Source organism: Acanthaster planci, linkage group LG03, assembly GCF_054643075.1.
Source record: "Acanthaster planci isolate LZ-2023a linkage group LG03, COTS_SCS, whole genome shotgun sequence".
Classification (NCBI taxonomy): Eukaryota; Metazoa; Echinodermata; class Asteroidea; order Valvatida; family Acanthasteridae; genus Acanthaster; species Acanthaster planci.
The window spans coordinates 5,021,138-5,044,925 of NC_141779.1; the positions used below are offsets into that span (position 1 = coordinate 5,021,138).

General features: G+C 41.8%; 1 protein-coding gene across 1 annotated transcript in view; it reads left to right on the top strand.

Moving 5' to 3' along the window:
• Window positions 1-500: 500 nt before the first annotated feature.
• Window positions 501-23,788, top strand: part of LOC110986431 (epidermal growth factor receptor-like) — a 118,075-nt gene continuing 94,787 nt past the window's right edge. The window contains exon 1 of the mRNA XM_087135099.1: window positions 501-784. Within this exon, the coding sequence (XP_086991225.1) occupies window positions 691-784 (94 nt within the window). The 5' untranslated portion in view covers window positions 501-690. The remainder of the gene's footprint in view (window positions 785-23,788) is intronic.

Below are 23,788 nucleotides of genomic sequence, written 5' to 3' on the forward strand. Positions count from 1 at the left end.
GCATTTTTTTCTTCTAAGACTGGTCAACTGTCTTGTGACATTGCAGATAAATTGTCCAGACTTTCATGAAAAATGTTGCGCAAGCCTTATACAGCCAAGGCAGCGATCTAGAGGGAGGAGGAAATCCCCCAAAGGAGCCCTAATTTTGTTTTTATTATTTATTTAATTTCCCACATTCCTCAAAGGGTGTAAACAGCCCCAAATGTAGCCTGACCCGTCAGAAGAGGCATAAAGCCCCCAGCACGCCCCCCCCACCACCACTTGAAACTTGGTTCCAGATCCGGCCTTAATTGTTTACGGCACCACCAAATCGCTCTTGGGTACTGATACATTTATAAATTGGATTGGTGAAGAAAAGAGTGGGTCTTTCACGCTACAGCCCGCCCTCTGTGTCATCTGTTTAGCTTTTATAGAACTTAGAAGGGGGGAGTTTCCTGGAAGTTGATGACTGATGTTCTACCAGTCTAATACATGATTACTCAACCATAACGATAACGAGCGCGGGGCACCAGTCGTCATCTGCTGAATCACCACGCACGCTCGGCACGTCAAACAAACTTCATACAACTTTTGTAGGCTGCATGCAGATTTCCGGTAGTAGTAGTAATTCTTCGCGTACACAGAGGACGTCTGCTTTCCTGAAGCCTGGAACTCTTGAACTACTTATTTTGACTGTATTCTGACGAGAAGATGACGACGACGTACTCCTTTATATTCCTGCTTCTGTGTGGATTAGGTATTGGAAGGACTGCTGGACAGACGACTGGAATAAATCACGAAAAGGGTAAGTCTTATGGCGATTTGCTTACGAAATTCAGGACAGAAATTCAAAGTTCTTACCCCGTGCGAATTGTGTAACGTTAAGCGATTGAGTAACTCAAGGTATCGGTAGGCCTATGGTTTACCATCTAACTGTAGCCTGCCTGCTACCCGCAATTCTGCAAAGTATCTCTGTCTAGTTTTCATTCTTCGTCGATGAGTGTTTAGTTTATCTGGAGAATTTCAGTTCGAAGAAAATGTGGAAATGTTTTCCTTAAAAGTGCATACTCCCAACACTGTTTCTCAAACTTAGTTTCCTTGGCCTTCGCAAAATTCAACAAATTGTCCAAACTCTTTCCATCTCCTCACAAATATTCTTAGATTTTTATAAGACATATTTTGAATAGTTTATTATTCTTCATAGGTCATTTTGTTATTCTCTCAGCCTCTGTACAAACTATTGGCAGTGTCTCAATTCTACAAAGAACACAGCCTAATTTGTGTTACTCTTTTTGATGTTCATGTATATTGTGCAAATTACACATTTTTACCTGAACAAAACATCCTGAAAGTAGAAGCTGATAGTTCTATGTTATTTGCATTTATCAAACATGCATTTTGCCACTGGAATTATTACAGACATTTTGTACTCCAAAAACTCACAGGAATATTAGAAATTAAAAGCATGAGCACTGTTTCTTTGATAAAGTTAAATATTTAAGTTGACATGGATAGGGTACTTGAAAAGTTGAATAATGAGAACAATATAAGGGGAAGTGACTGTTTCAAAGGTATTTCACCGTGATTTTGTTAATGATTAAATTTGCAAAGCCCAGTATGGATGCAGCACAGAGGGGACATGCACTTGTGGTTTGTACATTTTGTACCTTGCGGTCGGTCGGCTGTTTTTCGAAAGATGTGAGCAAAATACCGACAGTGCATATACCCTGTGGAATGGGGCTTACTTGAATAACAAACACCATTCAAGGCATTCATCAGCCCTCCCTAGAAGTAAGCTACAGTGGCATGGGGGTCGGTCGTTGTGAAACCAACACATATTCAATCAATGGGTAACGAGGTGTCACCAGAACGCATTTGTAAAACCTCCAGTGAATCCACCATAGAGTTTGGATTTCTTTGACAGGCTGTTTCTGACAGGCTCCATTGTATAATGTACATTTGTTGAGGTCTTGGTCATTCAGAACTGGAGTTAAAAAAAAAAAAGCTACAACAAGAAATGATTTCTTCAAACTGTTTATCCCATAAATTACTGCAGCAGATGAATGGAATAAAGCTGAAATGAATGAAGGCCAGCTGTCCTCAGCATCTGGAGCTTTACCTTTTATTTGCTTTCAACAGTTCATTCCTGCACTTATTTGTTCAGTGTCTCATCGCAACATGCAGGCTTTTTAATTAAGAAATAAAGAATGCGTACATCTGAATTGTTTTTCATACTGCAAAAGGTTGTTGACTCCAGGTCCAGTTCGAATTACGTCTAGACCAGAGAATTCTGTTTCGAATGAAACTCAACACCAGTGGTCTATTTGTTATGTTTTTAGCTTCACCGGTATGATTCAAACTACCCTCTGACGTATTTCTCTGGTGGAAGTGCAAGAAATAAACCTCTGCATTGGTTTGACATCCTTAGTAACAACATCGGTTGGCAAAAGTGGGTTTCCTGCTTTGCGACAAGAGAAATACATGTACCTCGGTGCATTAACAGCCTCACATGTACATGTACCTATATGTACATGTACATGTAGGAAGCAACCGCATAGAGATCTGTTGACAGCCACTCTCTTCCTTCCTTCCATAGGATGTCTGTGGTTGTTCTGGATCACTTTTGAATCTGTGCGTTTGTGGAACCAGAACAAATATTTTGGCTTCTGATTTGGTTATTGGATAAGGCACATGTACCTGAACTTTATGCATTTTACTTTATGAATCAGTTTGTTTGTTTTTTTTTTCTTGGAGGAGGCGGGATTTCTAAAGATACTGTATGCCAGAAAATATTCTGTTGTTAAACATTTTGAGGATAATGACTTCCATTGACTGTAGAAAATCTTTGTTTATTGCTTGTGAACACTTTTTGGGAGGTGGGAAGTGAAGTTGTACGGATACCCTGCAGACTTGTACTGTAACTAAACCCATTCATACTGGACAATGCTTGACACCTTTATTTATTTATAACCAAATTACACATATGAAGTTGATTGTGTTCGGGATCGGATCTTGCATTTAAAAACAGTGTGCATTGTACCATACATGTACATTAATTCATTTTTCCTTGGCGTGAGCCTTGATGTGGCAGCCTCTTTAGCATTGGAAATATCTTCAGGTCCATACAGTTCACCGAGAATGAAAACGTCTGGGGGGTTGGCACTGAAGAATGTGGACCCAAGTTCACAGTGTCACGAGTGTTTATTTGTTAAGGCTGATTTTAACTTTGCGATCAGTTTTCTCTTTGCTGTGAGCCATCTTCAGGGTTGACCTTTTCTCCCGTAATGAGTGACCTTAAGAGATAATTCCATGTAATCAGCAGGCCTCGGCTGTGTAAATCTGCCTCCGCTCTAGCGTCCTCCTGCAAGGTGTTGCCTCAATTAGTGAGCTAAACCATGGAAATTAAAGGGTATACATGTAAGTTTTGACTTATTAAAAGTTGCTTCCTGAAGAGTCTCGATGACAGCAGTGTTAAAAGTGAGGCACGAAAATCGTGAATGGAAGTTCTGTTGACGGGGTCTGTGTCTCAGTGAAAGGTGTAGAGCCACTAAGTTTGAATTCATTTCTTCCCAGAGGTTACATGTACATGGTATCGGTATATTTGCCTCGTGCATTCTGCATGGATTACAATTCTCAGGAAATTCCCTATTTCAATCACCTCAAATGTCCTTGTTTGCAGCTGAAGTTTAAGTTTATTGGAAATGCCCTCTGCGATGTGCCCACCTTTGTTTGCCATTCCTTGGACGGCATTTCTGTCAAGCAGCATTGTGTTTGGCCTCAGCAGTGCAAAGTGTAACAAGTCATCCGGTTCGGGGGAATTCTTGTATTGTGAGCTTCACCACCGAGATAAGAACCTGTGGCCTTTGCACCATAAGCAAACAGTCCTGCCTGAATGGTGTACCTGCATGGAAGTGTTGAAGAGGAGGACCTGCTATGCAGAAAATAGGGAATAACCCTGTTATAGTGTTTGGCGGCAGAAGTACTTGTACATGACTTCCAACCATTAACATGTTTTCTTTTCATTGTGTCTGATGTACTCTGAGAATACCTACATGTACATGTAGAACGAATGATAGAGTACATGTCAAGCATTCATGTTTCACATGTATGGGCATGAAATTGCAAGAGTCGTAAAGGAATTGTCCCAATAGGCATACAAATTCATTGTGCATAGGAGACCTCAGTTTCAATGAGTTAATATGTAACAGATTTAGTCCAGTACCCTTACACTGACGTCAGACCCAGACCCTTGCTAACAGGCGGTACCTTGTTCATAAATGGTTTGTGGCCAGAGATCTGCATATTTGTTTGGGAGAATTGCCTTCAGGCAGAGTGTCAACAGCTCTTAAAGATAACGCTATCTGTACCTCGCTGCAAAATAGATTTTTTCTTTTGTGCTTAGAATTTATATTTATAAAGTAATTTATATTTTGAGGGTTAAACATGAGCGATGAGCTTTTTTAAACATTTTTAAATTGAAAATTTGATTGAAAGTGTCATAAATTCTGTGACGTTTGAAAGTTATCACTACAGAAAGAGTAAGCAAATTCTACTTTTGCTCTGCACTTGCTTATCATGCAATTACCCAAATCTCGTTTGGATGATAAGCATCAGGAAATTACTCAGACATCTCTTCAAATGAATTCTGCATTGATTTAAATTACTTGTAATACTGGCCTAATTGAGTAGTTGTGCTTGGGTAATGAGTTGAATAAGCCCTCTTTGCTCGTACAAGTAAAATTTCTTCTGGTCTCATTTGTATCAAAGCTACCATACCAACTTAATAGCCACAAGCGCAATGTATGAAATTCAATTTTCCTGACGTTCCAGTCTGTTTACAGCGTCTATGTTGAACAGCTGTGTGAACTTTATCATCATCTGCGTCCCTCATCATGTGTGACTGGCCTCTAAATGCCATCTCCCATATGCCATCACCATTCATATTCATACGAGATCATAAATTACCTTCATCACTGTCTCCATTTCTCTTGGTAATTTCTTCACGACCGGCGTGGTGGGATACCGGTATCCTGCTCTGGGGAATGAGTCATTTGTTGAACGGCTGCAGCAGATCAGTTGCACAGGACCAGCGATCACCACAATGTGATACATTGGTGACCGGTGGAGGAATGCTCCCCTAACTTTACCTAATCAATTCATGGAACTGCATCTGGTGTTTAATACAAATCTTCCGTCTGACTCAGAGATTGTGAAACTTTATTTCACACAAGTCTCTGTGCATCCTCTGTGCGTTCAGCCCTATCCTTGAATCAGTTCATCTGTGACTACTAATTAAATGCTGACCAAAATTAAGTACATGTATAGATTCATAGTTCACCGAGTCTATGAGCAGCATTGTTCTGTTCTTATTGGCCTTTCCAGCTAACTTTCCACCAAAGGGGCCCTCACCAAATTGCTAGAAATTTCATTAAATACTAATACCAGCTACGGGTGGGACCTTTACAGGTTGAAATGAAAAAAACTCCGAAATCTGTTTACAGATTTTCCCAAACTTTTAAATGGAACCACCGCTTTTAGAGGTTTGACGTTTTGATCGACGCATTCTGGCGATCTTTTTATTGTAAATGATGCCTGTAAAATGTAATCTGCCTTTCGGAACACTTTACTACTTGGTCCTATCAAAGGAATACCTTGAATGCATCGACGGAATTTTGTGTCAGCCATTTAGATTGTATACCATTTGTTGTGTTTAAAAATTTACTCTGATGCCGTGGTAAGGGTGGAACCTTCACCCATTTAAACATTGAAATGGTAGGGGAGAGTTTCCTTAATGTTTTTCACAATTACAAGTAAATGTACGTTGTAAATTCCCACCAGCCTACAGCAGGAACTGACTTACAGTAGCTTGGACAATTGTCACTTTCTAATGCTGAACGTTTCAGCGAGAGTTCCAATTACTAGTAACATCAGTTAGAGTCTCCCCATACTCATGCTCTTTCCTCAAGGGTGTCGTCCTCGGTGAAAAGCCATTCTGGTGTGAGTGTGTGTACTGTAATTGTATTGATCCACAGTGTGCAGACCCTAACCTTGTCCGAGGCTCTATTGCTGTGCTATGTACATGTACATCTGTCATTTACATACATGTACTGGTATGTTGATATTCTCTGACTGTGCTTTTTGAATTCAGCTTGGTATTCAAAGTTCAAAACCCAGCAGTGATAAGGATGTTTCTCTCCGATCAGTGTAATGTACACCACAAGTACACCAATGTACATACCACTTCCTGAGGATTGCTGGTAACTTTTTGAGAACGAACAGCTTTTCTGATCAAAATGTAACGTACACTCCAGACCTGAAACAAAAGCGAGCAATGTGTGTTCTCCAAATACTTGTACCATAGTCGGGCATTTAGAAGTTCAAAACATTTGAAAGTAAACAATGTGTTCACTTTCCCGTCTCGTGTACATCTAGAGTAGGTAGACCTTTGTGGAATTAAATTAAGAGCAACCAACTGTGTCATTGTACCTGGGCACTCGGTGGTGACTAATCCAGTTATTTTTAAAGCTCTCTCACCTGGTTTTGTGGTCATTCTGAAAACATGATGTTAAAGACTAGGAAAAACAACAATCTTAGAAATCCCTTTCTTCAACTGCCAAGCTTTTGAAGTGCAGCCCTTGGTGTGATCTGTCTTTAATGAGTCTCCTGGCCTTGGACTAGGAAATTTATGTACCCTGACCCAGCACATGTAAGTCTCCCATTCAGAGTAATTGGAATATTAGATTAGGAAGAGGGTAACAAAACAGGACACATTACCAAATCCATGACTGCTGTTTTCTTGATCAGTAGTTTGGAAAAAAGATTGGAACTGGCTTGTACAGGTGGCATCCCTTGTCTTTGATTTATTTTCTTTTGGTGAAAAGGGCTTAAATTGGGGAGTGTCTCACTATGAGTTTCAGGGAAACCTTACACAACTTGTAAATAATAATGTGGAATTGCGCTCCGCACCATTGCTTCACAGAACGTGGGCTGCCTTGTACGAATGTTAACCCGGTTCAAGAAACACTGGGGATTCAAGGCATGGCCGTGATGCCCCATGAAACAGTGTTCCGCTTGACTCCTCATTGGTTAGTACCCAAGGCAAATCTGCATGCAAATTAAATCGTCAGTTTCGGGATTGTCTGGCATGGTGACGTAGTGCCTCCGTTCATGTGTTGAAATGAAACCAATCAGTGAACTTCAATAAAGTCATTTGTTTATTGTGATTCCAACTGTTGGTATTGACGTTATTTATGTACATGTACCAGCCTTCAGAGGAATAATTCTATTACAATTTAAAGCTTTTCCGCATTTCATCACAGACCTACACGTACATGGTACTGTACTTACACATATCTGTTGCTGTGGCCTGGTGGTTAAGAGCATTGGATTTGTAGTCAGCGGGTACAGTACATGTAAAGCTGCATGTTGTGGGTTCAAATCCATCCCAGGGTCATGGTGCGTATGTCCTTGGGTAAGGTACTTTCTCCCTCCTTGCTTCTTTCCACCCAGGAGTAATTGGGTACACATGTACCTGCAAGGGCTGAGATGGTTATTGTGATTGATTTAGCTGCTGTGTACTGAAATACACGCTATATACGGTACTTCCCAGGGATACGGTATTTGGAACCCTAACCACAACGACTTTCAATTTTTTTCAATAAACTATGTTGGATACAAATGATATTAAATAAATGAAATAAAATTCATGGGCCCAGTGAGCAGGGGTAATAATAATGGAAAGTGCTTTGATCTCAGTTATAAGAGCTAGATATAAAAACCTGTTCTTAATGTTATTCCCTCACCAGAAACAAAGGGAGAAAAGGAGAATCTGGTCACTGTGGGTGCCGGGTTCCCATAAGGAGACCAAACTTTAGTTAACACGTACACGTATTGTACCCTCTGTGCCCTTGACATACATGTACAAGCATGCATTTATAAGCACATCAGGCAGGTGTGGTACATATACCGTATGATGCTGGAACTCAACTGTTAAGGCCGGTTCGCTCTTCGCGCGAAAGCAAAAATGAATGTGAATTCGTAACGTCGGATCAAATATTCAAATTATTCACTCGCAAAAGTTGAACACATTTCAACTTGAGCCAAATTTTGCTGCAGATCTTTTGTGACGTCTATTTGCTTTGCTTTTGCATTTGCCTTAAGTATGAACCAGCCTTTATGGGGGTTGACTAAACGGTCATTCAATCTCACTTCAGATGGCTGTCTTGTTTGAGATACCGGGAGACATCAGTGGCCAGCTACATGTATACTAAATGGACTAGAACATGTGTAATGTACCAGGTATTTGTGTGAAACTTTCAGTGACATTGCTTCATGTGTTAAGCGGTGTTCCCATTGGACTTTTTTTGGTTAACTCACTGTGACTTTCCTGTAAATTACAAAATTAAATCCAATGAGAACACGCAGTTAACTAACATCCCTGTCAACTTACCGCAATCGGAATGTAAAACTAATAGGCCGAAAAGGGTCATGGAAGATTTCCGCACAGCCATGGTAAGTTACATGTAGCAGGGCCACAAAAAAGTCCAGTGGGAACAGTTCCCATACAATGTAGATTGACCGTGACCATGCTAAACCTACGAACCAGACTACTGCCTACATAGAAATTGATAGCGGGCACGCGGATATGGTTGTATGGTTCCCAGTCTTCATGCGTACAATACATGAGCATGCTGAGCACACACAGTGAAGTGAATTTGTCTGATTTTGTCATTTTTTGGTCGGATTTTGCCAATTTCGTCATGATTTGTACAGAGCAGGCGATGTACCGTAATCAGCTGGTCTTAACAAAGTGTATAAACGTTCTGTTACGATAAAAAAATTCCACGTGGGAATGCCTGGTAGATTGACATGAAGGAATGTCGTGGTAAGTTTCCTTTTGGACGCAGAAAAAAAGTCCAATGGAAACACGGCTTAAGCGACAAATTTTTATGAAGTGTTGTTTTGCATTAACCAAGTTCCACATGAGTTCACAAACAATTTCTTTCTTCTGTCTTAAATTTCTACTCATCTTTGTATGCTAAAGGCGACATTTTCTGAACCTTGATATCTTGCGAAATGGGGACAGCGGGCAAACAGCAGGCATCCGGTTGTAAGCCGCAGTGTCTACCCTGTTCCCAGTTGTAGCTTCTTTGTTTATTTACCTTGACATCATTTGGACAACTCAATTCTCCAAAGCCTGTGCATTGCCTTTACAGACCCTGTCTGCTGTGGTACTTTGCACTGTAAAACTACAAAGCCAGTGACCATAATTTCAATAGCAAAAGTAATAGTACCATGCACCTGTGTAGTGTATCCCCCCCCCAAAAAAAAGGAGGGGGGGAGAAAACATGTAATAAAAGACCAAAAAAGGTAGGAAAATGAGAAACCACAGCAAATAAGCATCACCTCTGTGATAGTAACTCATTGTGTACAAACCTTCAAGCGTGCTGGTAGAAGTGAAAATTGACAGCCTACATGTGTACAAAAGCCGGTGGGCAGTGGCTATAAGCTCACCTACCCAGAAACGGCATAAAAAAGGCAGGGCAAGATAAAGGCAAGCTGAAGGCAGACTTTTGGCTCGACACAAAGGCAAACTGTAGATCAGGTACCGGTATTTTGTCGGGACAGTTTTTTTCGGTCGTGATTTTGTGGATTGTGGAGTTTGTTGACTGTTCTGATTCAAGGTAATCCAGCATGAAGTGTGTACATGCTTGTGTACACGTACATGTACAGGTAGCCTGATCAAGCCACAAATATGCTTGGAGTTGTTTTCAGGTTCTCCCCCCCCAAATAGTTCTACTTTGGTTACCCTATTATGAGTATGACCCTAATTTTACAGCCTGATCTGAACCTTACATGTATCAGAAAGTTAAATAAGATTTTTTAAAAATAGAAAATAAATAAGATAAATCCTGTCATCTTTTCTGTCTTTATGAAATGCCTCCCAGCAATCTTTTTACAGTACATGTACATGCACATCAGAAACGGGCTTGTATTGTTTGGTTTGCTCACTTTCATTTGCTATTATTGAGAAGAAACTTCCATTTTGACAAGTTTTCTTATCGCGGTGATGAAAACACATGCATATATAATAATGCTGGCTATGAAGCAATGCTTCACTGGTTCCCGCCGATCCATACACTATACTAGTCTTGGACCGGCCAGACGGCGTCATTCTACTACTCACACACGAGGAGTTGCGGCTCGAAAAACATTGATGGAGAAAGATTTCTGCAAATCAATTCACAGAACTCGATCTTTCTTGCCTACGCATGTTTTCTGTGTTTTTTACTGTGAGGTTGTGTCGCTTGTACTTGAAGTGAGTGTGTTTCTACAAAATTAATAGCTGTGACAAGAGGTTCATCAGTCGCCCAAAATATCCTGTACACGATGCACAACCATTGTTGGCCAATTCCTATTATGACTAGAGCGTTGCGCATAGTGGCGTGCATGACCGGATTTTTTTCTGTACCTTTCAGGGCACAAGTGGAATCACACGTAGTCCAGTCTGAAATTTGTACGTACATGTACATAACTGAATACCTCATTCAATCAGCACAAAAATGCTCCCCCCCTCTCGAAAATCCCACCTAAATTGCATCCACCTTCTTTTTGAAGGGCATGTAATTGGAAGCAGAACTTCTTTTCTGATTGAAGTGGCGAGGTTTTCTGGGGGGGGGGGAGTTGAAGGAGGGTAAGTTGAAAGATTTCCAATACCATGTTATGAGGTAAACTTGTAATCCTGAGTTGGTCCCAGGAGGGAAACAGGTTACAGTTGGGCAAAAGAGATCCACAATGTGCGGTAATTTGGCCATCCTTTGGGGTTAACATTAAGGTCAAGAACATGTGGAGGTTGCTTCACCCTCAAGTGATACTTTTTGTCTGTCGGTTCCCCCCCAAAAAAGAAATCTGTCCTGTGAAACCAAAAAGAAGCCAGTGTCAGCAACTCTAGTGATTAATGTGTTCATGCTTGTTTATGTCAGTTCTGTTTGTTGAACTTTGACGAAAAGCCATCAATTTGTCAACTTCGAGGGGAAAAATGCCACTTAGAGCTGTAAGGTGTGTGTGGATCCCCTTCAAATGCAAGGCCCATTGATTTGTGCCCCACATAGAAACGGCACATGCGACCCGAAACAGTTGTAAGAAAGAAAGACTGGGCTGTGAAAAGCAGATTGAACTTGTTTGTTTGTTCTGAAATAACCTTCCTGGGTTTGGTCCTTGAATGTTGTACAAAACCTATTGTGTATTGCCCACGTGCAGACGCTGGGGTTTTGCCCAGGTCTTTTTTTTTTTCATTTTAAGGATTCCTTGAAACCGAAACAAAAGCCATTGTGAAGTCTAGCCATTATTTTGTTTGGATAGCTAAACTGCGGGAGTCATTACCACCAGGTTGGATGGACACAGTGTATACGGCTTCATTAGAGCCCTACTTGTGTACATGTGATGCACGGAAAATCTCGGTTGCAAAACCAGTTTTATTTGGTTCCTTTTCAAGATCCAAGTTGTATTTTTCCTATAGATTAAGTTGAAATTGTTAAGCTTCAGTTTTAACCTCTTGGTTGAAAGGGGTCCTAATCCGGCTGAAAATGGCCTGTATTGTGTCAGTTGCATGCAGCCAATTTGCCCCGATTAAGGCTAATTTATTTGCATTGCTAAGTTGTGCTTGAAATCAGTTGAAACTTGGGAATTCATTTATGGAAATGCATTGATCCCCCCAATCTCCTCCCCATAGCAAACTCGTTTACAGGAAGTACAATGTACACATGCACATGTATGTTGGTCATTCAAACACCATTAGAAGATGTATTCTCGTGACTGTACCTGCCTCGGTCCTGCAGATTTCCTCTCAACCTCCTGGATGAGTTTGGGTTGAGCTCCTGGGTAGTTGTTGGCTTGCGCTGAGCACATATCAGGTTGAATATGCCCAACTACAACCTATTGGTAACTTTTTGTTGATCTACCGGCATATTAAAGTTAAAACTTCAAGGGACGTTACAGGGTGAAGTTGTGAAGCATAGCCTTAAATTCATGAGAATATTTGGGAAGTTTATACCTTTCTTTCCCCCTTGGATATTGAGTTTCTATTCAATTAACCTGTACTTTTCTTGACAATTCAGAGACAGCTGCCCATGTGCATTAGTAGATCAAATGCTGGTCCCATCAGCAATGAAGTCATTTGTCGGCCATTTGGTCCCTTTGGCTACCTGAGCAGCACAGCATTCTCCCATTAGTGCATTCAGCCCTGGGGGGAACGCAGAAGGCCACTGCCTTTATACAAGACACCCCAGGTTCCTTGTGGCAGCTGTCTTGTTGACCTTGGGGGGAGCTGGGGGATGGGTATCCCTTGGGGCCCCTGCTGCTTTGTCGTCAGGCTGGGGCTGTTGGCTGCTTTTGACTTTGTGTTTGCTCTTCACCACTTACATGAGCATTTACCTCCAGTTTCGCCTCCCTTGTGTCCTTGCCCTATTCTCCAGTAACAGACACAGCTAAAAGGACATTTTGTTTTTTGTTGTTTTTCAAAAATCTGTTCCTTTTTTCATTCCATTCCACTTTGAAAGCTCTGTTGCTGTAGAAGGAGATTTACCCAAAGGAAACTCTTGAAGCAACAGAATCTTTTTGTTTGCTAGAACTAAAACTGAACTCTTTGTGTATGTATATGTACATAGGCCCACATGACCTGCCATATCTGTAGGGCATAGCCCTGAAATCGGCATAAAAACTCAAGGAAATACATGCACAATGTACTGTACATGTACGGGGCTTTGAATTTTCAAGGAGATTGTCCAACGAAGACAAAACTACTTGAGAAGAATACGGCACCTGAGAGACAAGTCCTTACGTTTGAAACTGTTGATGTTTCAGATTCTGACGTCAGGCCCAAACGTTTACACCCGTTGAGAGTAATGTAGTGCGCTTTCAATAAACCACAGAGTATTGTACTGTACAGCCAGGCCAAGAACTGCCTTCACATTCCCTTACAAGGTCTGCCTTCACCTTCCAAGGCCCGCCCGCATTACATATCAGGCCCCAGACTGTATTTACTATGTGCATTCTTGTCATGTCAGATTGTTTTGATCTTTGCTGTTGGGGGGGGGAACAGCATGCAGATTTCTGTTTTTTGTTTTGTTGTTTGAAACCAAAGGAGTGGTCAGAATTGCTGAGTGGGGTCACAGGCATCCCGAAATTTATGGTTTGTTTGATTTGGAAGTTTATGTCCTTGTGTACATCGTCATTAGAAACTTCTTCCATGGTGTAATTGTATGTGATTGTATATTACATGTTCGTGTACATGTATAATTTACAGAATGATTTAGAGTGTATTTTTAGAATCGCATAAACGGAACTTCTTTGCCCGGGCTGAACTCGGATAGTGGAGAGCATGTCAGATTTATGAAAAAAAAAATACAGTGTTATATAAGTGTTTGTGATAATAGTGTTTCAATTTTGTCAACATGTTGAAAAGCTTGTTTGGTCAAGTTAAACGCAGCATGCACATTCGAAACTGAAATTTAGAAACTTCTAGGACCTTGAGTTGAGATACAATTGAAGATTTAGTGGATCCTCAGAACCTAACCGGAAACTTGAGTACAGTAAGGCAGGGGCCGTCCCGCCAAAACAGATGCATTGTCTGTAGTTTATTGTAGGAACCTTTCCAGGCGACTCAATTTTTTTTCGTGTCAACTGACCCATGCCGGGATCCAGGTATGCATGGATGTTTTACACTGTCCCAGCCGTGCGCAGGTGCCCCACAGCAAAATACAGCGCAGGCTTTGCTCACAACTACCGGTACTGGTATTGCACACACACTTAAACTTCAGTTTCATTGCTTGCACCGGTACTTTGCCGGTTGCAAGTTACGTTCGTTTAAGACTGGTTCAGGAGAATGGACGCTGATAATGTCCCTTACCTCCAGCTCGGGCCGTCATCTGTATCAATTCTCCTGAGCGTTAAAGACCGACCAAGCACGCATTTATTCCCATTCATACATGTACATGCACGTATATGTACATGTACCCTCCAAGTCAGACAGTTACAAAACTATAATTCGGAATGACTTTGACAATTTTTTACTGCAGTTTTTTCAGATCGACCCCCCCTCTTGCCATATTATGGTATGTGCCTCTTAAGAGCTGGTGCTTATTAACAGTTAAAGGCCGGCCACCTGAATGGAATGGCTAAACTGTCCTAGGTATTCATGAATAAGTGTTAAAAAGATCTCCCACGGCATATTCTGAGGCACAGTCATGGCACCAACCAAGGCTTATACGACAGTGCCGCAAATCTAAGCCACCCATAGGAATAATATTAGTGTGGTCTATGGTTACTGCCTAGTTTCAGCTCAAATGCATAGTCTTTTTGAGGGGAGCAGAAATGTTTTTGTCACCCGAGCGTTGATCAAAAGGCCTGTTTTTCTCCCAAGTGCATTCACTGAGCCTGGGAGCCCTGCTGACATGTTGACCTGGGATCCGAGTCCCACAACAAGTGATTGTAACAATAAACTGCTGGTAGTTTTTTTGTGTGAGTTGGTGTCTTTATTATGGCTGCCTGTCCCGCTGAAGTAAGGTTAATTTGAAGTCTGAAGGCCTCTGTTGGAGTTGCACTGAATGGCTGGAGTGAAAACTTCCTGAGAGTGAAAAGTGTACAGTCTTGCAAGCTCCGAGTGAAGTACTGTTATGGATGTTAAGAGTGGATGTGAGGTGTTACACGTTCATCACATTACATTAGGGGTGTGTTATTTGAAACCAAAGTCCTTGTCTTCTGGTGTACTTACATATGTATCAGCTTGTCAAATTAAATTTCAAGATTGTGCGTTCCAACTGTAGAAAGTGCTTCCAAATTGTAATAACGTGCAAATCTGTACAATTATTGGTCTTCCAAATCATTTGCATGTGGAATGACTACATGTACCGTAGGCCTACCGGTAAAACACCTCGTGAAGATTGTGTAAGTCAGCAGCGTTAGTGTGGGGGTCTGCCGTATTATGTACATGTAGGCCTGCATGGTAACGCCTCGTAGTAATCTCACATTGTCAGCTGTTCAGCTTCTTTGGTAGCTGTTGCAGATAGACCAATCAATTAGGGCTGTCCCAGTCATGAAAGGAGACTGAAGAGCAGTGTCAGGCTGAGAAAGTGCAAATGAACTTGTGGCGCAACACTGGCAAATGCGGAGCCTACTGACGTACCGGTACGCAGTGTGCAGACATTAAAAAAAAAGCTTCCAGGAGGTCCATGTTGGTTATCCAGAGGGACCTCTTTGGGTTCAAACGTGAAGTTGCTGCGCATTCTTCATGTTCCAAGGAGTATGCCAAGAAAAGGGTTGGAATGCTGTGCACATGTACATGTACATTATACATGCACTCATGGCACAATGATATGGTACCCATACATGTACATGTAAAATGTGCATTTTACAGACTGGAACCCAAACCGTTACTGGTTCCAGGGAAAGTTAAAGGTACAGCACTGTACAGCACATTGCATCATGTACATGTAGATCTAAGTTTGATGGATTGTGCCCACTGGCTAGTGAATTACCTGTAGCTTATAGACATTAGAATCTTACTGGTACAATGTACATGTACCATGACTTCTTACATACATGTACATGTATAAGCAGTGCATGTAAACCTATGCTGGTGGTCTCAATGTGCACCAGTGTAAACCAATAGGACAAACCGGTTTTGTTGTGCATTACATACATGTACATGTGTGAAATAAATGTGTACACGCTGGTACTAGGGGAGATGGCCCCTCATCTGTCGTAAACATTACATTCCTGGGACTTGTCAACAGTTGAAAGGTCACCAGAGGTCTTCTGGAATGCAAGAATTTGGGTTTGTTGTGACAGTGGATTGTTTTTGGTGGGCTCAGGCCTTGGTTGACCTGGTCTCAGAACATGCACAAATTATTGATTCCTGGAGTTGTCCTGAAATCTAATGCCATTGGTTGCTCTTTTGGCCATCTTAAGCACCTTAGGGTGACGATTAATCCAGATGTTGCATGCTGTTTGGAGTTGAGCGACGATGATGGAGCCTGACTGCCAGCCAGTTTAGGGATTCGGCCCTTGTTAACCTCTTGCCCTTGAGTCGACTGTGTGAGTGCATGGAGGTAGCACCATGGTGAGTGGTACTGGAAGTATCCCTGCTGGGAATCTTCATCTGCATTGTGATTTTTGACTGTGCTACCCATAGAGCAAGTGTAGGGGTGCAGACTAGTAAAAAAAGCTGCTGTAGACAAGAGTGATAAATATCCCCACCTCAAAGGAAAAAATAAATTACAAGTTTGTCAGGGGTTCAAGACACATATCAAACGAAAGCTCACCTCCTCATCTCTCATTTTCCTTTCAATTTTCAGTGACTTAAAACCGATGAGTTTTGAAGATTACAAGTACATGTATTTCTCTCCAGAGATTATCAACCCTCAAAACAGTCATGAGGCCCATCGCCACTTTGAAAATTTGGTACCTACACTCTATTGCAAAATGGATCAATTTGAAGGACCCTGTTTTTTGGTCACTTTCAGAAATACAAGCTGCATGGTTGCCGTGACTAGGAGTGTTTACTTTGAGATGTGGAGCGCAGGAACTGTTATCGTCTTATTAGATCCTTCCATTTTGTGAAACACTGGGGCTTCATGAGGATTAACCAGCCACATGTACATTTGTAGTACATGTACATGTACATTGCAATTCAAAGTTTACCTGTGAATGGGAAAATCTTTCCACACTTGTTTTCCTAAGGAAATTCATTTTCAGTTCATGAAACATGATAAAGGTGGGAAAAGATTTTCACAGAAATTCCCACAAGTGGAGAAAAGTTGGAAAAAGCTTTTCATTGATTTTCCTGTAAATGGGAAAAAGTAGGAAAAGATTTGCACACCTTGTCACTTAGATGGGAAATCATTTTCATGCCTTGTGAAAAATGTAAGTGTGAATGTGAATTCTTTCACAAAATTTCCCCATGTACATGTAATCCACAGTGTCAACTTTCAATTGCAGAGTACTGTATTGTACATGTAGCTTTGCATCTCGACGCAGGCTTTACTGACAATAAGGCTGCCTCTCCATCTCCTACATTTTTTGGTCCGTTCCAAATCTGCATGAATCCATTTGCTGCATTTCACTTCCATACAGTTTTAGCGAACATTCTCTTGTGCATGGCCAGGAAGTGCACTGCGTTACGTGGTTTTCAATAAGAAAGCAGCAAAGCCTCAAAGCCTAGCTTAAGAAGAATGATGGGAACAGTCTCCCCCCCCAAAAAAAAAAAGATGGAAGGAAGGTACGGGTAGGTCTGTCATGGAACATCGCCTGCAGGCCGCTGTTTATTTCCCTTGCAATGTCAGGCATTCCCGTCCGTTCCTCTCCCTCCCGCGAGATTAGAACAGAGAAGAAGTTTGGCGTTTTCTTCCCTCTCTCACGGCATGGATTCGGTCAGAGATAGCAGACTTCTTCTCCCCGATGGCATTCAGGGGTTGCATCTTAATCCAGATGTCTTGGTCTTGGCACGCCTGTTTGTGATTGATGGCTTGGCAGGAATGACCCTTGGTGGGAGACCTCTAAGTGGATGCCCATCCTTGGAGATATGGTCATAAAGAGCTTCATTGACTTGGATCATGATTCGGCATGGCCGAGTCTTGACATTGACTGATTTTTGTGGTTTTTTTGGAAGTGGGAAGGAAAGATGACAACCTGGAAGACTTTTACTCGGTTGATGATTTTGCGGTTGGTGGGCCTACAACTCCTGAGCATTAACTTTATTGCACGCTGGAAAAGCTTGACGTTGGAGATGACTACCCAGTGCATTGAAAGGGCCAACAGGGTTGAACATTTCAGAAGCATGTTGGCTAATTCAGACACATTTGTCAATGTCAGATCTGAACAACTCTTCTCAGCATTCGGGCCCAGGTATATTAAAGTGTTCATGCACTGAGTTTTTGTACTTGTACATGTACTTTCAGTGTAACTACATGTACTCCCAGCTTACGCATTTCGGTGTATGGAAACTACATGTATTGAGATCCTTTTTGGATGAGTGTGATAGAAAGTGCCCTTTTTATTTTAAAATTTATCCACGCTTTTCCAGGCAACTGTGGTTGGTGTTAGTGTGATTTCATTCAGGGAAGACGCTGTTCGTTACTATTGTTTTTCTCTTCAAATTAGGAACCCAAAATTTGTTCAGTAAAATCATTTACGAGAAGGGAGCACTTGTTGGCTGTGCCCTGTACCGATATTTACGCAGTGAACATTGAACAGAAAGTCACCCTGAGAAGGAAGAATATAGGACTGCAAAACATGATAAGTTGCAGCATTTGTTGTGCAGATCAGAGTACCGGTTTCTAAACATAGGGGACGTACAGTATATGTATTTGAAACCCCAGTCTCCCGGGAATCACGAACAGTGTTCTTGGGTCTTGATTACAAATGCCAAAGTGCAAAAGGAGAGCAGCTGCGCTGAAAGTCAAGATGGCATGACACTTACCATCTCACATTAAATACACTCCCTAAATATCCATATTAAATGGTCAGGGTAAATTCTCTCCGATAGCCATGAGTGTTTGCCCTGGGTTTTATTTTCCTTTGTGTTTTCTATTTTATGTAACAAAATCAACATTAAGTTTAACGGTATGTGCCTACATGTATATCCGCCATCTTTGTTCTTGATGTTCTTCATCCATTCCCCAGAAAGTGGGGAGGGGGAATTTTGTTCATGAACAATGTTCGCGTGTTGATTCTCCCGGTTTGAAACCCCGTTCTCGTGTTCGTCTAACAAGGGAACAGGGTTTTGAATATGCCCCGAGGTTTTCTGCCTCAGCGACATCACAGTTTGGGAAATTCTCCTTAGAATAGCAGAACAAATTAAAAGTATGCTTAGCTGGGTCACAAAGTTGCGTTTTGATGAGTTGTGTTAAGAAGTGTATTGCATAGACTCTTCGGCTTTCAGTGAGTTGTCTGATGACCTCATACTCTCTGTGAACACTCTACAAACTTGGAGATTTCAAAAACTTGCACCATACTATTGGTGCAAGTAATGCAATGAGACCAATGCCATTGTTACATGTACTCGTATGTGTACCGGTGGGTTGAACAGCCAACACCTCCAGGGCCTCAAAATGAGTTTGTTTTGACATTAGTGCTGTATACCGGTAATAATTTCACCCTGAAGTTGCAGATCTGTGGAAATTCATTTCTTTTTTTTTTCTGTTGAAGTACATGTACATCTTGCAAAAGCGTCATAAAAAAGGTGATAAATACCTACGGTACTTTGTACAATTTATTTTGTTGAAGACAGCTGAAGTATTCCTGGGTAGCGTGGTTCAAAACGTGTACACGTATGGACATGTAAGTGTGAAGTCCTATTCTACCGTAGCATTCCATTGATTCATGTACAGTGTATGTATACATGTACATGCCATTCAGTGTGTTAGGGTGTGATGAGCAACACGATGTCTTTGGAATGTCCTAATAGCACTCTATGAAAATGAGGCCAAAGATCACTGATTAAATACACAATAAAAGTTGCTTTCTGTCTGCTGTGTTTTAGTCTCTCCCCTCCCCGTCTCCCCTCCCCCCCCCGAACGTGTTAATACATGTGTACATAAATGACTCCTGTTGTCTCCAGTGGGTGGAAGGCACATTGAAGGAAGGCTGTGGTCGTGAGACCAGAGTGAAATTGAACAGATGGGTTTTCAGCAGGCGATGAGGTTAGATCAGTGAGTTGTTTGCCGTCGGCGCGCAGACATCACGCGGCGAGGAAGAAGCGATTCCGTTCTGTTCAGTTAATGTCATTAAATGGTCAGTGCCATGCATTTTTTTACACATTTGAAAATGTGGAGATGCTTCCGTTTCCTAGTTAATCTCACTTGCAATTTTTGCGATGCTATACTTTGAAAAGTTTCGGTGTCTGATGGGTTTTTATGCTAATGCAGATTTACATATTCATGAGATGCCATTGCAGCTGGAAAACCTCAATCCCAATGGTCCTCAGGGGCATTTCAGTTACACAATACTTTGCATATGTACATAAATGCATACTAATACCATTCATGATAAAGGTATATAGGGTATGCCAACACCGGCGTATGTATTGTGCTATTCAACGTGCCCCAGGCCTCCAATGAATAATGGATTGAGAAGTTTTTGGGTTAATGTTGCATCGATTTGTGCACAAAAACTGCTGGAACTTTTGATAGTTTGGTGCTCTAATTTTTCTTTGACGAATCATTGTTGATTGAGAGTGACGTGTGGCAGTTCAGCCATTGAGCATCCCTTTCTGAGAAATGTCTTTAACAAACAAGTTTTGGGTTCACGTTGAATGTCTCCTCAACCAAACGGGTGTCTACATCTGGTCAAAGTGCATGCGTGCTGAACATTTAAAGAGTGCATGCAGCCTCATGCATTGTGAATGTATCGCCGCCCCAGTTTATGTGGCATTTAGTGCAAAGACATCACTCTTGGAAATTGTAACCTGGCGCCCGGGAGCTGTGTCACCGAACGGCTCCTTGGAAGCAGTTGATTCCCCTCCAGTTGCACGTCCTGCCTGAGTTTGCTTACTTTAAAATGAACCCAGTCAATTCTTCACGTACATGTATTCCACACACGACACGGTAGTCATGGGTAACATACATGTAACTGCTCAGTTGGGACCAACCCAGTTGCAGTGTGGGGGCACAAACGGGTATCTAGGAAATCGACACCCCCTGGCGCTCCAAGCCTAGAAAAGAATTTCTGGAAAATTGTTACTGTTTCCAGTGTACGGGGTGTGTCGGCTACACCTCAATACATGTTCTTTTTTACTGTGGTTATCCGTGGGATATTTCCCCGTACTGGGAGGATCTTGCTGCAAAGATACATGTACATATGTACCGGTACATGTGTGAATGCCTTCCCAGAGACTGGATGTAACAGACGATCGTCTGCACAAGTTCAGACCTACATGTACATGTACATATAAGATGGACTGAGACTCCAAATACATGTACTTTTATATAGGATGAGCAGGGGCGGATCCAGAAATTTTTCTGGGGGGGGAGAGAGTCAGGCCGTTTTTTTTTAATGCCTCATTTTTGTGGACAAGTGAACGATGATGAAACAGTATGCATGACTTGTGAATACATGTACATTGTTGACAGTGGTAATGGTGCATTTACCTCAGTTATTTTTTTATTGTTTTTTTCCTTTTTATCATTTTTTCTCAAAGCAGGTTTTTTCCTGACCTCCCAGCCTCTCCCCTCCCCTCCCTCTCAGTGCAGCTGAAATAGAATTCTCCATTATTCGTCTGTGCAACAAAGGCTGGGTCCAGAACACTTTGTGTTTAAATTACGAAATTTGCTCGTCTCCAAAGACTTGGCATGCTTTTCATGCAAAAGCACTGGCTTGGTTGTCCCTCCCTCGACCCCCCCTCCCATTTTGTGTGTTTTACGCTTGGCAGGATCCTGTAGAAATTGGCATGATTTGGCGAGTGCTTAACAGGACATGAAAGGATCAGAGGTTGTAAAGCTTTTTGTGAGGACCCCCCAGTCTAACATAAGAGGTTGTTGGGCATTTGGTTTCCCCCACTTTCATGCCGGACAATTCCATTGGATTTTCACAATGTACACCTGTAGATACATGTACATGTACAGTGCATAGTGTCCTTTATTGTATGGTGGTTGTAAGCTACTGGTACGGTATAGGACCTCAACTCCAATGCTGTTTCTCTGTTGGAAGTGTCCGTCTACCATAGAGATTTCTTTGGAAGTTTAGAGTTTGCAAGGATCGGGTAAAGCTATGTGTTGTTGTGGTAACAGATTGACACTTGTTCAACCTTCCCTTTTAGGTACATGTACATGTAAAATATGAGGTAAAAATACTCGCAGAAGTTGGCAAATCAAAAAGCTATCATTCATGAAACATACATGTTTTTCTAAAGAGTGGGCCTCGCTAACTGTTAATGTTGCTTGTTGTCTCCCATCACTGCCCACGCATTGTTACAGAGGACGATCATTTTCTGTAAAAAACAAGATTTGAAACCCAGGATGACATTTGCACAAACAGCCCTGTGAAAATTGCCCTGTGAAATTCCCAGGCACATGTTTAAGTTAGCCTTAACCTTTCTCGACTCCTCCAATTTTAATACAAAATTTGACACTCCCCTGGGGTGTCCTGGTTGATGACGTTGCATATGTAGTAGGCTACAAGGAAGGTTTACTCTGGGTATTGAAAGGCAGGATCATTTTGACAGGGATGGAAAAAAAAAGGAGCAGACTAAAAACCAGTTTTTATGACATGTTTCATATTTGAGGAACCACAGTCATTGAATACACATGTACTTACAAATGAAATTGGAAATCGATAAGTGTGGGGATACTTCACGCAGCTGCTCTGCTCCTGAACTGTTCCTACTGGAACATTGCACACCATGTGGCATCAGGCTTTTTGGTAACTCACAAGACATCAACTTTTTAATACAATTCACAAAAAAACATCGTACACAAACTTTGTTGCTCCAAGCTTTCAGACATGTTGTTAGTGTGGACCTGGAAACAGACTAGGTTCACATTTTGCAAACTGTGTGAGGACTTTAATCAGGTCTACACAAGGTTACTCCCTTTCTGAAAAGCACCTTTTTAGGAATTTTTTGGGGGGTGGGGTATCTGTTGCATAAGGAGGAGGAACAGTCAAGGACACTGACAAAAGTTCAGCAAAAATGTGTGTTCACAACGCAAGAAAAATCAGTCTGTTTTAATACTCAGATTTCTTAACCGCAGGAACACACAGGAATATTCACTCTACATGTATGTCCGTGCATGTATACATGTCCATGTACACTTGTATCTTTTGTGCATCAACATGTGTCATTTCTGTCAAATTTGAGGGCTGTTTTCTCCATCACCGGCCACAGAAAATGGTCATCCCTTCAGAGAGTTTTCCTGTCTGTACTTCAAAAAGGTTGCGCTGCCTGATTTCTTTTCCTGCCCACCGAATGCGGCTGGGTGCATGTCAGCCAGGGCATAGAGCGGGTTTGTAGCTCTATGGCCAGGGCGGTCATAGCTTTTGAAGTAGAGTTCCACGCACACAGGATGTCAGACCACAAGCCGACCACCGCTAAGAGTCCCAACACTGCCCCCCTCCCATACCCCCTTTTTCACCAGGTAGATTTAATCTGAAATGTACATAAGGACTAGACTTTGCCCATCTTGCCAAGGCGCCCTGTGGAAGCAGTGCACACGTTTGTATCTTAGAAACGGTCAGTCAATGTGTTTGCACAATATTAATAGTAATGCTGTTGTAAGGCTTTACCAGGAAAACCCAGATGGGCTGAAGTTTGTTTACCAATACATGTTTACATAGACAAATTGAAATGTTGATACAAATGTATGTGTCCAACAACGAGTGGGCACACTGAAATGATTGAATTTGCAGACGCGATTGCTGTTAGTTGTCTGCTGCTATTCTGCAATGTTCCATCGGTGTCTAGCATGATTGACACTTTGTGACTTGATCTGACTAAAAATGAGACGCACAAATTACAGAAATCAAATCCTTTGAGACACTGAAACTGTTTGCTCAGTGGGGCCCATACATTGTCCTTGCTTTGTGTGGGCAGCACAGTCTCCAAGTTCTTGAGGTGTTGCTAGTCTCGGTTCCAGAATTGCATCCTTTGATGAGATTGTTTTTGGCTACAGAGGATGTACACTTTAAAAGGGGGGCATAATGAGTTTGCACTTCCTGTGGCTGAATGGGTTCACACACAAATCATACTCAGCAATTCGGTCCTAACGTTGTTCGAGCGAACTGCATTAGATCACGTTTTTGACCCAGAATTTCTAGACGA